Source organism: Cotesia glomerata, linkage group LG1, assembly GCF_020080835.1.
Source record: "Cotesia glomerata isolate CgM1 linkage group LG1, MPM_Cglom_v2.3, whole genome shotgun sequence".
NCBI lineage: Eukaryota > Metazoa > Arthropoda > Insecta > Hymenoptera > Braconidae > Cotesia > Cotesia glomerata.
Window position 1 is genome coordinate 19,059,735 of NC_058158.1, and position 14,772 is coordinate 19,074,506.

The following is a 14,772-nucleotide window of genomic DNA, read 5'->3' on the forward strand; positions in this document are numbered from 1 at the left end:
TTCTGTCTCCATCCAATAAAGTTGCCGCAATGCCCGATGATGCAACGGCCAATGCGATGCCATTATTGGATCAAATTTTGGCGAGAATTAGCGAAATAAGGAATGTCTTGCCAGTTCCACCTGGTGCATCTAAAAAGAATAACCCACCTTGTCCTGCTGAAACTGCGAGCATAATGCGGTCGTAAATGGTTCTTTGTTCCTCATTCATTAGTGGGACATTGCGAGTAACAATCGCCGCCGTTTCTACAGTGTTGTACCGCATTTCGCGATTCATTTCATTGTTCATTAAATCAATTGCACCTCGATTTAGCGAATTCATACCGAAATGACTGAGTGGTAAGTTGGCAATGATAATGCAAAGATTCTCAATAGCAATCAATGCTTCATTGTACATATCGTCGCTGAATGTTATCACTGCCTAATATCTCTGCTCGGGCTGGAAAACATGTAGTCAACACTAGCGAATGGTAGAGGAATTTGTATTGCTGTACAGTTTAATGCTGCTTCAGCAAGCATACATTCCCACTGATTGTCATCTTCTAGCAAGCCGAGTGCAAGGCATGCATCTTTATACGTTGTATACTGTTGCCCATTCACTTTACGTATTTCTTGAAATGACAATGGCCCAGTAACATTAACCAACAATAGTCGAAGATAATAGCACTCAGTCTGTCTTGGATTCACTGTAAATACTCGCCCCAAGGCGTTTGATTTGAATAAATTGGAGCATGCATCAACTGGTGAGCCTTGCTTGCGGGGTATCCATTGTTTTGTTTGAGCCCATATGAAATAGCGTGGTACTTGTGAATAGAGTAAAGAACGTGCAAAGGCACCAAAATCATCCGCACGATTACACAATTCAAAAAATTCAGTGAGTGTAGTTTTTGGTGGATTTATAGCACAATCAATCACTGTCTCGTTCGTGAAATATACACGCTGACCATTTTCAAGATGAACGACTAACTCAACAACTGCTGGATCCCGTTAATGAATTGGAAAACCAAAGATACGCCAAATAGCTTCATTGGAGCTGATGTACCGACCTATTTGGTAGAGCGTTATTTCATCGTTTTTATTTAGTAGAGGAGCATTCACATTGGTATTTTCCACTCTAAACACCGCCATGTCACTGCCTTTATGGACATACTTGCAAATGTATTTGATGCTATTCACAGAACTGCAGAACTCAACATTAATATGAGCATTATATGTTTTGCTCATCAGGGGCGAATATTGCACGACCCAGCGATTGTCAATATCAATGTCTGTGTTGCTGATGTTTTTAATAAATGATTGTCCGCCATTATCTGGATTCCTTCGACGATATATTGGATATCCGTCGACATTTGTGATTGTACCGTTAGTGGAATCTTTAGGGAAATTTTTTGTACATTTTCCATCTGACATGCAAGGCGTTGAACGATTAAAAGTACCGCATGGGCCATGAATCATGTTTGCTGTAACAATATCAAACAGCAATTGATCAGTAGACGGATCGGAAATTTCTGCAGAAATTATATTATCTATTTCTTCAGGACGGATTTTGTCGATTAACCAAACCAAAATGTGGGCATGAGGTAATCCTCGCTTTTGCCACTCAACCGAATACAGCCAGCAACGTGTGGGACCGAATACATGTGATTGAGTAATAAAATTTATTAATGACTTCAGCTTTTGTCTAAGCACACGTGCTGTAATGTCATGACGATGTATTGCATTTTGGCCAGGCAACAGCAAAGATGTAATCTCTGGCCATTTTAGATTACATGTGAACGTGATAAATAAACACGGTCGCCCATATTCGCGCACGAAAGTCAGAGCATCCTGTATATACTCTTGCATATTACGTGGACTGCCTACGTACGATGATGGTAGAATGACAGAGTTACCAATTTCGGCGGCGTCGGCGTTGTTGACAATAGCGTCTCGCAAGTTAATGTACTCTTCCACACGTATCTTGAGTTGATTATATCGTAAGTATCGTAGTCGTTTGCCTTCTATCTTCGCGTAAATGTCGACCATGAATTGTTGACAAAGCTCTCGAAATCTAAGAATGACGTTATCCAGCCTGCGTCTAATCATCAATCTATACGCATAATAATCCTTCGAGCTAACGTTCTTGTTTGTTTCGGCTTCTGTAATAATAAATTCATAAATATTAATTTAAGTTAATTGCGTTTAATAATTTAATTGTTTTGTTAAAAGTGTAATAATTAAATTCATAATAAATGAAGTACCTGATACGGGATCTCGTTGTTTAATATTTATGCTATATCCGTCTTGTCCCTTCCAGAAGATTAGCGGATATTGGAGAGCGTCATATGAACGGTGTGTATCAGCAATGAACTGAAGATTATTATTTTTCCTACGAATCACAATTTCTCGTGCACCTGTACGATCGCCAACCATGATTCCAGCAACGTCGTCAGCAACAGGTGCATTAAATCTACAAATGTGTTCTCCAGCTGGGTTTTATCAGGATTAATAACAATAGCGTGATTATCGCTTTCTAATTTGTGCATGTGGGATTTGAATATTTTCAACAATTCATTTTGCTCATTCAATAGAGCATCCAGCTCGCTGACGATGCGTCTAGCAAAGAATGAATCAAGGTTATTGTAGCCACAACGTGCATCCACCCGATTGGCTAGTGCGCTTCCGGAGTCCTCGCCGCCCATAAAGGAGATTTGTAAAAATTTATGTGGTTCGTTTGGCATTGGCAGCAATGAGCCTATTTTATGATAAACTTGGCCTCTGATTTTAAATGTAGAATTGTATTGTTGACCATTTGCATTTGTATTTCGAACTATTTCTGTTGCTCCGAACGATGTCATTTGAAAGCATGAGTTGAATGTTCGAATGGACTTCAGGAACACGTTTGAATCTGGATCTGTGCCAATAAGCAAACCGTTCAATGGTTCCGGTGGTGTTTCAATTACAGGTAGTTGTACCTTTCCTGACGTGCAACCCATCCCGGCTGGTTCATTTTTGAATTTCAAAGCATGACAATACGGGCATTCTTTGTCCATAGCACCAATTACTACTTTTGAATGAGCATAATATTCAATATCGAGCTCTTACTGGAATGCTAGATACAGAAATGATGTAGCTACAAATGCTCGATGTACCTGTTGGCGTTGTTGGTCATTCGCTCTGCGTCTATTGACAGTAAAATGGTGTGATTGTCGTTGTTCTTATCTCATGACTTCATTGCGTTCAGCTCGTGTATCGTCTGATTGTTCTTGACGCAATTGCGCCATTCTCACACGCGCTCCAGTATTTTTTTCCTGAACTTATTCTTCGGTTCTTTGGGCTCTTCTATTTCGAATGCTTCTAGATTTATTTGTATCACGGCTCAAATTGGCCTCTATGCGTTTTGTTGGCATTGTTCACTGTACAATACAAAACACACATGAATAGAACTGATTGAATTATTTAATTATTATATTAATCCTTTATTTTATCTTTGATTACATTAAATATACATGTAAAGATTAGATAGTTTCACGAAAGCGAACAATTTTATGTTTCTTAATTATACCGAAAATACATATTGTTATAAATAGTGAAAAAAAAAATTCTGTCGAAGTTAGAGCTCTTATAAGTAAACACAAAAAAAAATTTCCCAATTGTAATAAAAATCTAACTTTCACCGAATTCGTTTTTTACCATTCCCAACAATATTTTCGTTATAAATAAGAAAGAATAATTTTTGATTTTATAATAAACGTAAAATATAATTTATACTTACAACTCAATAGCCGTTATTTGCGGGAACTCGTGACACGTCTTGAGTATTTTAGAGGTCATGTAAGTCACTTAATTAACTTATCGTGCGATTTACACTCAAAATTAATAATTTTATTAGTTATTAGTAATTAATTATACTCAATAATATTAGTTATTAATAAATAAATAATAAAGTTACTTGAGAATATATTTGATATGAGAGTTACACTGAGATAGTAAAAATGTTTAACTACTACGCTTGAAGCATAAACATTAATAATAGCCGAAAACTGTAGAGGTAACATCCCTACTCCGTGCTGTTTACAGGGTGAGAAGTGACACCGGTAGACACATGGAGGGGATAACTTACCAAGTGATAATAATTGATGTTATCGAGCGGGATACAAAATGATAAAATTATGAAAATGACTATTAAAAAGCAAGGGTTGGTGATAAAAAAGTGCAAATTTAGAGTTGTATGTATTTTTTGATGCCACATAATAAAAAAATAAAAAAAAAAAAATTGTATCAAAAAAATAAAAAAAAAGTTTTTGGGGTGAACACCTCTTATCACTTAGAGGTTAGAAAAATAGATAGTAGCCGATTCTCAGGCTTACTGAATATGCATAAAAAATTTCATGAGAATCAGTCAAGCCATTTCGGAGGAGTATGGCAACGAAAACTGTGACACGAGAATTTTATATATTAGATATATATATATAGATATATATATATATATATATATATATATATATATATATATATATATATATATAGATATATTAGGGTGTGTCAATTTTAGGCGACTTTTTTTTTCAACGAAAAAACAGGCTGAAAACTTGCATGAAGGTGAGAACAGAAGCCTGTTCAAAGCGGAGCTCTTAACTTTAATATTTAGAGGTGTCTGTCCCTAATTTTTCATTTCCCATTTAAATAACATAGGAAAAATAATTCTTTTTTTTATTGATTTTTCTAGCTCGGCATACGGACCTTATATAAAGAAGTCCATAGCATATTCTTGTAGAGAATTTAACGCTTTACAAAGAAGGTCTCTTACACTTTTATCATAAAGACTGCCGTTCTAAAGTTATTCAGACGTAAACTTCTAAATGTATAAAATTTTGATTATTCAAGTATTAAACTGATACAAATTAATTTATCACTGTCTTAAAAATTATTTGTGTATGTAAAATTGGTTCTGATGTGCTAACATTTTCATAAAGCTAAAAAAAAAATTACTCATGCATCAAATTTTTTTTTTCTTTATTTCATTTACTGTAAGAAAATCATGACCCGAGTTGAATGAATTAAATTATTAAAAGTTTCACGGAATTATCAATTTATTACTCTACACGGAGAGAAAAGATAAGTTTGGAAAATCAGAAAAGTGCACGTCTCATAACGCTCATTTATAACAAAAAAATCTGGAAAACGGTTGACCCTAAAGGCCATCCCTGCAACTTCCGCTAATTCCATATCTAAGCGCCTAAAATTGCACTTGTGAGGTTTTTAAGCTCTTCAAGTCAAAAGTCTGATAAAAGTTTCATAGAACACTATTTTTTTAACCTAATATATATATATATATATATATAGAAAACCACCCAGAGCCTCAACTTGACACTTATCACTAATTTTTCACATGAAAATTACTTTAATCATTCTAAATAACAATAAAAATTTATTCATAGCTGCCCAGTGCCTCTTAATTATCGTTCTTACTGGTTCTTCAATCAAGAATTATTTCAAGTATTGTTAATTGAAACGAAAATTCCTTCCCAGCCACCCAGTGTCTCTTACACAACCTCCCTATTCATTTTCTGAATAAAAATTTCTGTAATCATTCGAAATAATAATAAAAATTCATTCATAGCCGCCCAGGGCCACTAACTGATCCTCGCTACTTATTTTTCAATTAAAAATTACTCTTATTACTCCAAATAAAAATAAAAATTAATTCATAGCTGCTCATTGCCTCTTACTGACCCCCACTACTTGTTTTTCATTTAAAAATTACTTTTATTATTCCAACTAGAAATAAAAATTCATTTCTATTCGCTCAGTGTCTCTTACACACCCTCGCTACTTATTTTCTGAATAAAAATTGCTCTAATCATTCAAAATAATAATAAAAATTTATGCATAGCTGCTCTGGGCCTCTAACTGACTCTCGCTACTTATGTTTCAATTAAAAATTACTTTAATTATGTAAAATGAAAATAAAAATTTATCCATAGCCGCTCGGGGCCTCTAACTGACCCTCGGTACTTATTTTTCAATTTAAAATTACGCTGATTATTCGAAATAAAAATCAAAATTCATTCATAGTCGCTTTGTGCCTCTAACTGACCCTCGCTAATTATTTTTTAATTAAAAATTACTTTTACTATTCCGAATAAAAACTAAAATTAATTCATAGTTGCTCATTGCCTCTCACTGACCCTCACTACTTGTTTTTCATTTAAAAATTACTTTAATTATTCCAAATAAAAATAAAAATTCATTCATAGCCACCCAGGGGCTAGTACTTACCCTCGCTACTTGTTTTTCAATTAAAAATTATTTGAATGATTCGAAATAATAATAACAATTCATTCATAGCCGCCTAGTGCCTCTAACTGAATCTCGCTACTTATTTTTCAATTAAAAATTCATTCATAACCGCCAAGTGCCTCTTACTCGACCTAGTTACTCGATTTTCAATTAAAAATTACTTTAAATATTCGAAATAAAAAAAAAATTCATTCATAGCCTCCCAATGCTTTTAACTGACCCTCGCTACCTATTTTTCAATTAACGATTACTTTAATTACTTCAAATAAAAAAAAAAATTCAAACACAGCGGCCCAGTGCCTTGTTAATGATTGTTTAATCAACAATTACTTTAATTTTCCTAATGAATAAAAAAGTCCAGTAACTTTTGCCCTCTGCCTTTTTCTGAGCCCCGCTACTGATTCTTCATTAAAAATTTCTTCAATTATTTTAATTAAAAATCAAAATTCAGTCGTGCCGATTGAGTTCAGTAAAATTTCCTTTTTTTCCTGTCGAATTTGATCAAATCTTGTGCCTGTAATAAAAAAAATAAAAATATCCTCATTCACATTCATACATGCATTGTTACCGTTACACTGACGCTAGTCCACACTAGCGCACGATCTCACACATCCACCTAGCATCACGTACGTCCGCCGTCCACGTTTGTTCCGTCCCCACTCTCGGTCTACTGCGCGAGACGCAGGCAGCAATTCTCTCGTCTTACTCTCGCGTCTCTTTCTGCCTTTCCACTCACTTTCAATTTTTCTGTCGCGCGCTCCTGATTGGTCACTTTCATTAATTAATTATTAATTATCCATGCGTCTGATTCAAAAATGGCTAAGGACTTTTCGTCTCAGAATATTTTTCTCTTTCGATCCCTACAATGGGGTGCGCGACTTCTGGGACACCCTGTGTATGTATGGGAAAAATTCCCCATTCCAAAAGAATAGTTTGGCTATTTGTTTATTTTATTTTTCTCTATCATTATTAATTATTTTGTATAAGCTGAAGGAATGCGTAGATTCGAAGCGCCTGTGTCGCCCCAAGCGGCCTCCTGATTAGAGTGTGAAGCTCGAGGTAAGACTTGTAACGTCCACGTTTTCAAAAATTATAATAAATAAAAAAATTTATTTGTCCCCGGCTCGAAATTTGCTCGCCGGAGTCCAGGGTTATAAACGGGGATTACATTATCAATAACAAAATAATAAACAAAACACTTCATTTTAAATAAATCAAAGAAAAAAAGAAAAACCTCTTTATTGGCCCGATCATGTTAATAAACGATATAAACAATATAAACAAATTAAACAATATAAACAATATATTAGAACACTCTTTTCACACATACTCGCGGTTCAAAATCGCGAACTAACTGTCAAGAGCTGGTTCCCCGCTTTCCCAGGAGACTAGCCGTCATCCCTGGGCCTAAATCTCTACCCCGAGAGCGAATGGAGAGTGTCCTCTTCGCCCCCACCTACACGGCTTATGATCACCTACCGTACCTCAGCTGAAGGCTTCGGCACGGGGAGAAGCACTTTCATCCGGTCGGTTCATGATACTTACCTGGGCCTTGGTCAGACTCCAGGTAGAGTATCATCCTCTGGAATTACTTGGTGAAGAGTATTCGCCCGAGTAATTCTCCCGAGAAAGAACTGCTTGCTTTATCGAGCCAAATTTTGGCGTTTATCATTTTTTGCCTAACTCTCTTGTAACGAAAAGGAAGAGTCGTTTTAGACACCTGTCCGGTGCCCTCGAACTAGCATTCAAAAATAATTATTTATTATTTTAATCGCAATTTCCTTCATTTTCTATCCATTCGTCTCGCCAAATTCTAAGTTTTTATTTTCGAAACTCAATTCTTTATTATTTTAATCGTAATTTCCTTCATTCTCTATCCATTCGTTTCGTCAAATTCACAATTCTTTATTATTTTAATCGCAATTTCCTTCATTATATATCCATTCGTTGATTTTTCCATACTAAATTGTCCTCGGGACTTATAAAATCTTCGCTTACCTAAATTATTTCTTACAAAATAATAATCGTCATTTCTTTCATTTTATATCCATTCATCGCTTTCCCATACTAAATCTTGTTCGGAACTTAGAATAATTTTCCCAGTCTTTTAATTTCTTTTACAATTAATTCGTTCGGCTTCGTAATAATTTCTCACACGCTTAATTTCTTAATTTTAATCATACCTTCAGTAACAATAATATAAAATTATTAACTAAATAAATACAATAATTAAATAATAATCGCCGCACTAATAACAATAATTGTTTCTATTAATTTTTAAGTAATTAATAAAAAGTAAACTAAAATACTCAAATACAACAAGTAAAATTTGGGTCATACCCCTCTTTCCTCGGAAAGAAAAGTGGTGAACTTGGTTTGCCACTTTTCTTTTGGTCCATTCTTCTCCCTTTTTAAAAGTTCAGTCCACATCTTGTTGGTCTTTGACATCTCCATGGTTGTGAAAACGACAAAAACGCTATAAATGGCTTTCGCACGCCATGTCATTCAGCTTACAAACAAAAAATAATTTTCTTTTCCCGTTTTCAGGTCAATAAACAGGCTCGGTACTAATAAACTATGTAACTAAATAGACTCTCGAATTTAAATTTGGTATCTTTTGAAGCTTGGGGTCTTTACTCGGTTTTACGCGGATCTTCTTTCGGTGTCCTCATCGCTGAATCTGGTTCACAATCGGGACCTCGGATGGATCTTCACGGTTATTCTACGGTGATGCGTCGTGGTTCAAGTTCTGCTCATACTCGGCTTCGGATTCAACTTCAGGTGCCTGCCCACGTAGTGGCACACAGGACTTTTACAGGTGCCTGCCCACATAGTGGCACACAGGACTTTTTCAGGTGCCTGCCCACATAGTGGCACACAGGACTTTTACAGGTGCCTGCCCACATAGTGGCACACAGGACTTTTACAGGTGCCTGCCCACATTGTGGCACACAGGAATTTTACAGGTTCTGATTTCAACGAGTTCTTCAACTTCGCGGCTATTTCAGTGACTGGTAATTCTTGATGACGGTGACTCCTACCTCCAGGGCATGGTCTCATCTTTGAATTGCTCAGAACACTGCGGACACTTAGATTTCGGTACTGGTTTACATCAGAGATTCAAGGTTCTAGTTTCATCCTTCATTCGGTTGAACGACTAGTTTTCGACAACACATTCGTATCCCGGCTAATCGCGTTTTGGAACGATTTTTTTTTTCGTTCCCCAAGTTCCAAAAGATTTACAATAATATGAATTTACGATAAGTCATCTTTAACTACACTACGTGGCCCGTTACCAAAAATTAATCCTGTCCCTGTTCGAGCGCCATCTATAACGTCCACGTTTTCAAAAATTATAATAAATAAAAAAATTTATTTGTCCCCGGCTCGAAATTTGCTCGCCGGAGTCCAGGGTCATAAACGGGGATTACATTATCAATAACAAAATAATAAACAAAACACTTTATTTTAAATAAATCAAAGAAAAAAATAAAAACCTCTTTATTGGCCTGATCATGTTAATAAAACGATATAAACAATATAAACAAATTAAACAATATAAACAATATATTAGAACACTCTTTTCACACATACTCGCGGTTCAAAATCGCGAACTAACTGTCAAGAGCTGGTTCCCCGCTTTCCCAGGAGACTAGCCGTCACCCCTGGGCCTAAATCTCTACCCCGAGAGCGAATGGAGAGTGTCCTTTTCGCCCCCACCTACACGGCTTATGATCACCTACCGTACCTCAGCTGAAGGCTTCGGCACGGGGAGAAGCACTTTCATCCGGTCGGTTCATGATACTTACCTGGGCCTTGGTCAGACTCCAGGTAGAGTATCATCCTCTGGAATTACTTGGTGAAGAGTATTCGCCCGAGTAATTCTCCCGAGAACGAACTGCTTGCTTTATCGAGCCAAATTTTGGCGTTTATCATTTTTCCCCCAACTCTCTTGTAACGAACCGGAAGGGTCGTTTTAGACACCTGTCCGGTGCCCTCGAACTAGCATTCAAAAATAATTATATATTATTTTAGTCGTAATTTCCTTCATTTTCTATCCATTCGTTTCGCCAAATTCTAAGTTTTTATTTTCGAAACTCAATTCTTTATTTTGACTTTATCATACCCTGTTTTGACATTTTGACTTTATTTATTTAGACTTAGTTATTTATAGTTTATTTACAGTTAATTGAGTTTTGTTTTGACGTTTATTGTCGTTTTGATAACAACCCCCTTTTGACTCTGGAATTCGGCGAGCTTCAGATTCGAGCAAGGGGGCGTTTGTGTCGCAGCATTGTTTCGTTAGTTTAATTATTTTATTATTTTTTTAAACACATCAAAAATTACCCGTTACAAATTTTTGGCGCTCGAACAGGGACGTTACAGATGGCGCTCGAACAGGGACAGGATTAATTTTATAACCGAAAACGCGCCGAATTTGAAAAGTATGCATGAATGAGTTTTAATATTGTAGAGAGTATGTTAAAGTGAGAGCGAACTTCAGTTGAGCGATCAGACGAACCCGCGAATCTTCACGGAGCCATCAACGACCGAAGCGACATCTGGAGGAGGACCACGGCGAGAGCGAAGAAAAATTTGAAACCGACGAATGACGACGGCGGTTGATCAACGGCAGCAGAGCGAGGCACCATCTGGGGGCCGTAAGCCGAACCGAGTGACATATCGACCAACCATCGATCGCAACGGATTACTGGACGCGTCCCGTAATACAACGGTCGGCTAGAAGAAGCCGTGAGCTGATTGGATGCGAGTTTTTTGAACTAACGGAAAACTAGAGAACACATGTTGCCGAGGAGGCAGCCATAATTAATTGATTCTGATCTGGACGCCGTGCCTGGTAGTCACAAAAATTCCGCTACAAGCATTAAAATATTTTACAACGCAATTAACCATCATTACTGAGTTAATTATTGCACATTGTTAAGATTATTTACGGTTGTACCTCGTCGAAGCTATTGTTTATCACCACTGTGTGGATTATTGCCAAGTGACGATTAATTTTTATTATTACGTGCACGTCGGAGCCGCCATCGCCAAGACATCGACGCTATTCCGCCTGCTATCCCGCCAACTTCGTTGAGAGTCAGCTACCTGGACGAGTACCGACCCGAGGGGTTCACTGCTGCCGCAGGGTGAGTCTGATCGCTAGTCTAGCCCCATGGTGTCCTCACCGCGATATCGCGATCAATCTTAGTAAATTTCACCAGTTTGATTTTTGGTGTAATTTTTTTTATTAATATTTTTTTACGAAAGTAATTATTGAATTCCTTTCGAATTATCGAGACGTGTGTGACGACACTCAGAGGTACGGTACCAAGTCGATCGTTCGATTATTATTAATTATTATTTTGTTTATTTTTTTTGTGTTCGAGACGCTGTCATTGAACCAACTTGTTTGACATTATTATCACTATTGTTAATGGTCTTATTGGTTGAACATTGATCTATGCCGACAATTGAATTTGAGTTTTTTTTGTTGTTGTTATTAAACGTAACGCCCGAGAAATTTGGAGCTCTGTAAGACAGCTAGCCCGACCGACGCGCTATCTTCGAACGCAAGCCTAAACTTATCTCGAGCTTTAACTACCCGCAAGCTTAGTTGATTTACCGACCGTAATTAGTTATCCGCCGCGAGCCCGCCAAATTGCTGAATTTTGAATTATTATTTTGCGAATCATCATCGAATTAAAGCTACATTGTGTTTAATTTGCTATTGCAAATTAATTTGGGAATTTGCGAGCTATTGACGGACCGACTTCAAGCTTTTATTGAATTATTAATTAGTTTGAGACAAATTTATTGTTTATTTCATCGTATAAGTAATTATTAGGTAATTTGAGATAAATTAATTATTTAGAGTATTGTATTATAAAGTATAATTGCTCTTGAGCATTTGCGATCCACCGACGGACCGAATTGAGTTTTATTATTTCGTTTTTATTATTAATTAATTTGAGCGAAATTGATTGTTTATTTCATCGTATAAGTAATTATAAATTAATTCGGGACTGTTACGAGCCGTCGACGGACCAAGTTCGGCTACTACTGACGCTTTGGCACTGACGTGTTCCACCTGCTGCTTGAAGTTTAGTCGGGCATCCAGCATCACTCCCAGATAACGGATAAATGGTTGTGATGTGATTTCTTGTTCTCCGACTCTCAACTTGATAGTTTCTACCGTTTTTCTACTGGTGATGAGCACTGCCTCGGTTTTATGCTTGGCTAGTTGCAAGTTCACCATGTCCATCCACAAATTGACTCGTCTTAATATAATATCAAATGCCATTTCTATCTCTTGAAGGTGTTTTGCGACGATCACGACAGCTACGTCATTCGCCTATGCTACAAGTTTAACTCCCGTAGGCAATGCTATTCTCAGGAGGCCATCATACATGATGTTTCATAGCAGAGGACCTAAAACTGATCCCTGTGGCACTCCTCCGGTGATTTCGTACTCTTCCGTACCGTTCTTCGTGTCATATTTCAGGACCATATTCGTAAAGTAGCTCGCTACCATTCTGCAAAGGTATCCTGGTACGTTTTTTTCTTCTAGAGCCCGCATTACGCAGTCCCAATTAGCGGAGTTGAAGGCATTCTTGAAATCCAATTGCCCTTTGTCAGTGCTCTTCCTCGAAATCGTAATCAACAAGTCGTCACTTCTGGTCTTGTTGATCGTATCCACAGTTGAACGAACCTGCTCATCTGGGACGTCCTGTTCTATGCAACGCAAAATCTCGGCATACTTTGTTTTCTTGGCCGCGCGGATGATCGGGTGCGTCGGGTCTGATCCATTTGCGTGGTTTTTTTCGCTTAAGTTCTGGCCTGGGCTCCTTCGGCGGCTGCTTTGAGACTTGCTCTCTAGCTTGCTTCCTCTTTTCCTTTTTAGACTGTACTTTTTCCCAATCAGACGCCTTCTTAGGTTCGTCACTCTGCTCTGCTACTCGTTGCGGAGGGCTATTTTTCAAGTCCTTTTTCTTAGTAACTTTGTCGGTTGGCTCTGGCAAATTTCGGTCCTTTCTCTTTCCAGGCCTTGTGTCAGTTTCACCTTTGTCCTCAGCAGCAGATTCGCCGTCGCCATCGGCCCCAGTGTCCATTGCTTCTTCAGTCTTAACTTCACTTTGACTGCGTCGTCGTGATAACTGCCATTCCTCGTCCAGTTTCTTGAATCTTCCAAGAGCATTGACTACACCGGTTGTCATGGTCTTTATCTTCTTGTGGATATTGACCTTTGTTTGGACAAACTCTTACAGCTCAATGGTCAGCTTTTCAAGGCGCTCCAGCGCTGGCGTTCTCTTCATTTCAGCGTTTGCGTCAATCGCTGCTTGTTAGGCATGAAGCCCGTTTCCACTCTTGTTTGTTTCCTGTAAATTACTCATACTTTTTTGATTTACCAGCGCATCGTACGGAGTGGAGCAGGTTGTCATAACTAGGAACGGGTGTACCCTCAGAGATAGTACTCCTACCCCAGTTCTCTGAGGCCTAGTCGACACTTAGCCAGTCCCGGAATACACGGACGGACTAGACTCGCTCGGGGCGGTGAAGATTCCGATCTCTAACACTCACTGTGTACTTCCTGATCAAGGCCCGAAGTGACTGGCTCCTGATCCACTGCTGCAACTTACACTTCAGCAGAGCAAGATCACATCAGCCGTGGCCCACATCGTCGGAAATAATCGACACGGGTTCCGGACACTCCCAGTGAGTTACAGCAGGGAACGATCGTCTTGCTAGGTCAGTTAGTGTGACCGACCTATTAAAGGGGGGGGGGGAGTTTTGTCCACGGGAGCATATTTTATTTGGCTCCTACCCTCTGTACCTCATCAACTAAGAGATCTAGTGTCATCCAAGGACAGCGAGCGTTCTCCCATCCGCTACGGAAAGACGAGCCTGGTAGCAGTCTCTCCTCTACCACAGGTGTGTGTGTGTGTGTGTGTATCTGTGTGAGTGTCTGTATCTGTGCGCGCGCGCGCGTGTGTGTGTGTGTGTTTGACTATTTGACTCGCTTATACCTTTTGAGTGACTGAACCGATCGAACCTACTAATCAGCGTTCTAAAGAGTTTCCTCAAACTTAGATTTCCTGAGAATTTGAACCGATTCGGACCGATAGATTTTGAGGAATTTTGAAAAATCTTAAAAAAACTAAGAAAAAATTTTTTTTTAAAGTGGTTTTTTGGAATAACTTTTAAACGGCTCTATCGATCAACTTCAAACATCGATCGCCGCTAATCCAGTCAAAATTTATATTTTGTTATACTTTGTTACAAAGTTTATATTATATTAATAAACGAATCATCCGCTTCGTTGTTTAACCCTTTATCATTAGTACATTCCACTTTATTTGTGTGCCGGTGAAATGAGTTAAATAAAATTAGAAAAATGGTAGACCCTGAAGGCCGTCCGTGCAACTTCCCGCTCATTTCATACCTAGGTGCTTAAAATTGCACTCCGAGCTCCAAAATACTATTTATGTG

General features: G+C 38.0%; 1 protein-coding gene and 1 long non-coding RNA gene across 2 annotated transcripts in view; one reads left to right on the forward strand and one right to left on the reverse strand.

The window, feature by feature from the left end:
* Positions 1-14,772, forward strand: part of LOC123263793 (neurexin-3-like) — a 763,584-nt gene that overhangs the window by 292,268 nt on the left and 456,544 nt on the right. The window contains exons 11-13 of the mRNA XM_044726803.1: positions 22-181; positions 1,225-1,359; positions 2,871-2,941. Coding sequence (XP_044582738.1) covers positions 22-181; positions 1,225-1,359; positions 2,871-2,941 — 366 coding nt within the window. The remainder of the gene's footprint in view (positions 1-21; positions 182-1,224; positions 1,360-2,870; positions 2,942-14,772) is intronic.
* The window catches only part of LOC123264821, a 23,686-nt gene continuing 17,914 nt past the window's right edge, over positions 9,001-14,772 (reverse strand). Inside the window, exon 3 of the long non-coding RNA XR_006509425.1 lies at positions 9,001-9,088. This is a non-coding gene — a long non-coding RNA (uncharacterized LOC123264821). The remainder of the gene's footprint in view (positions 9,089-14,772) is intronic.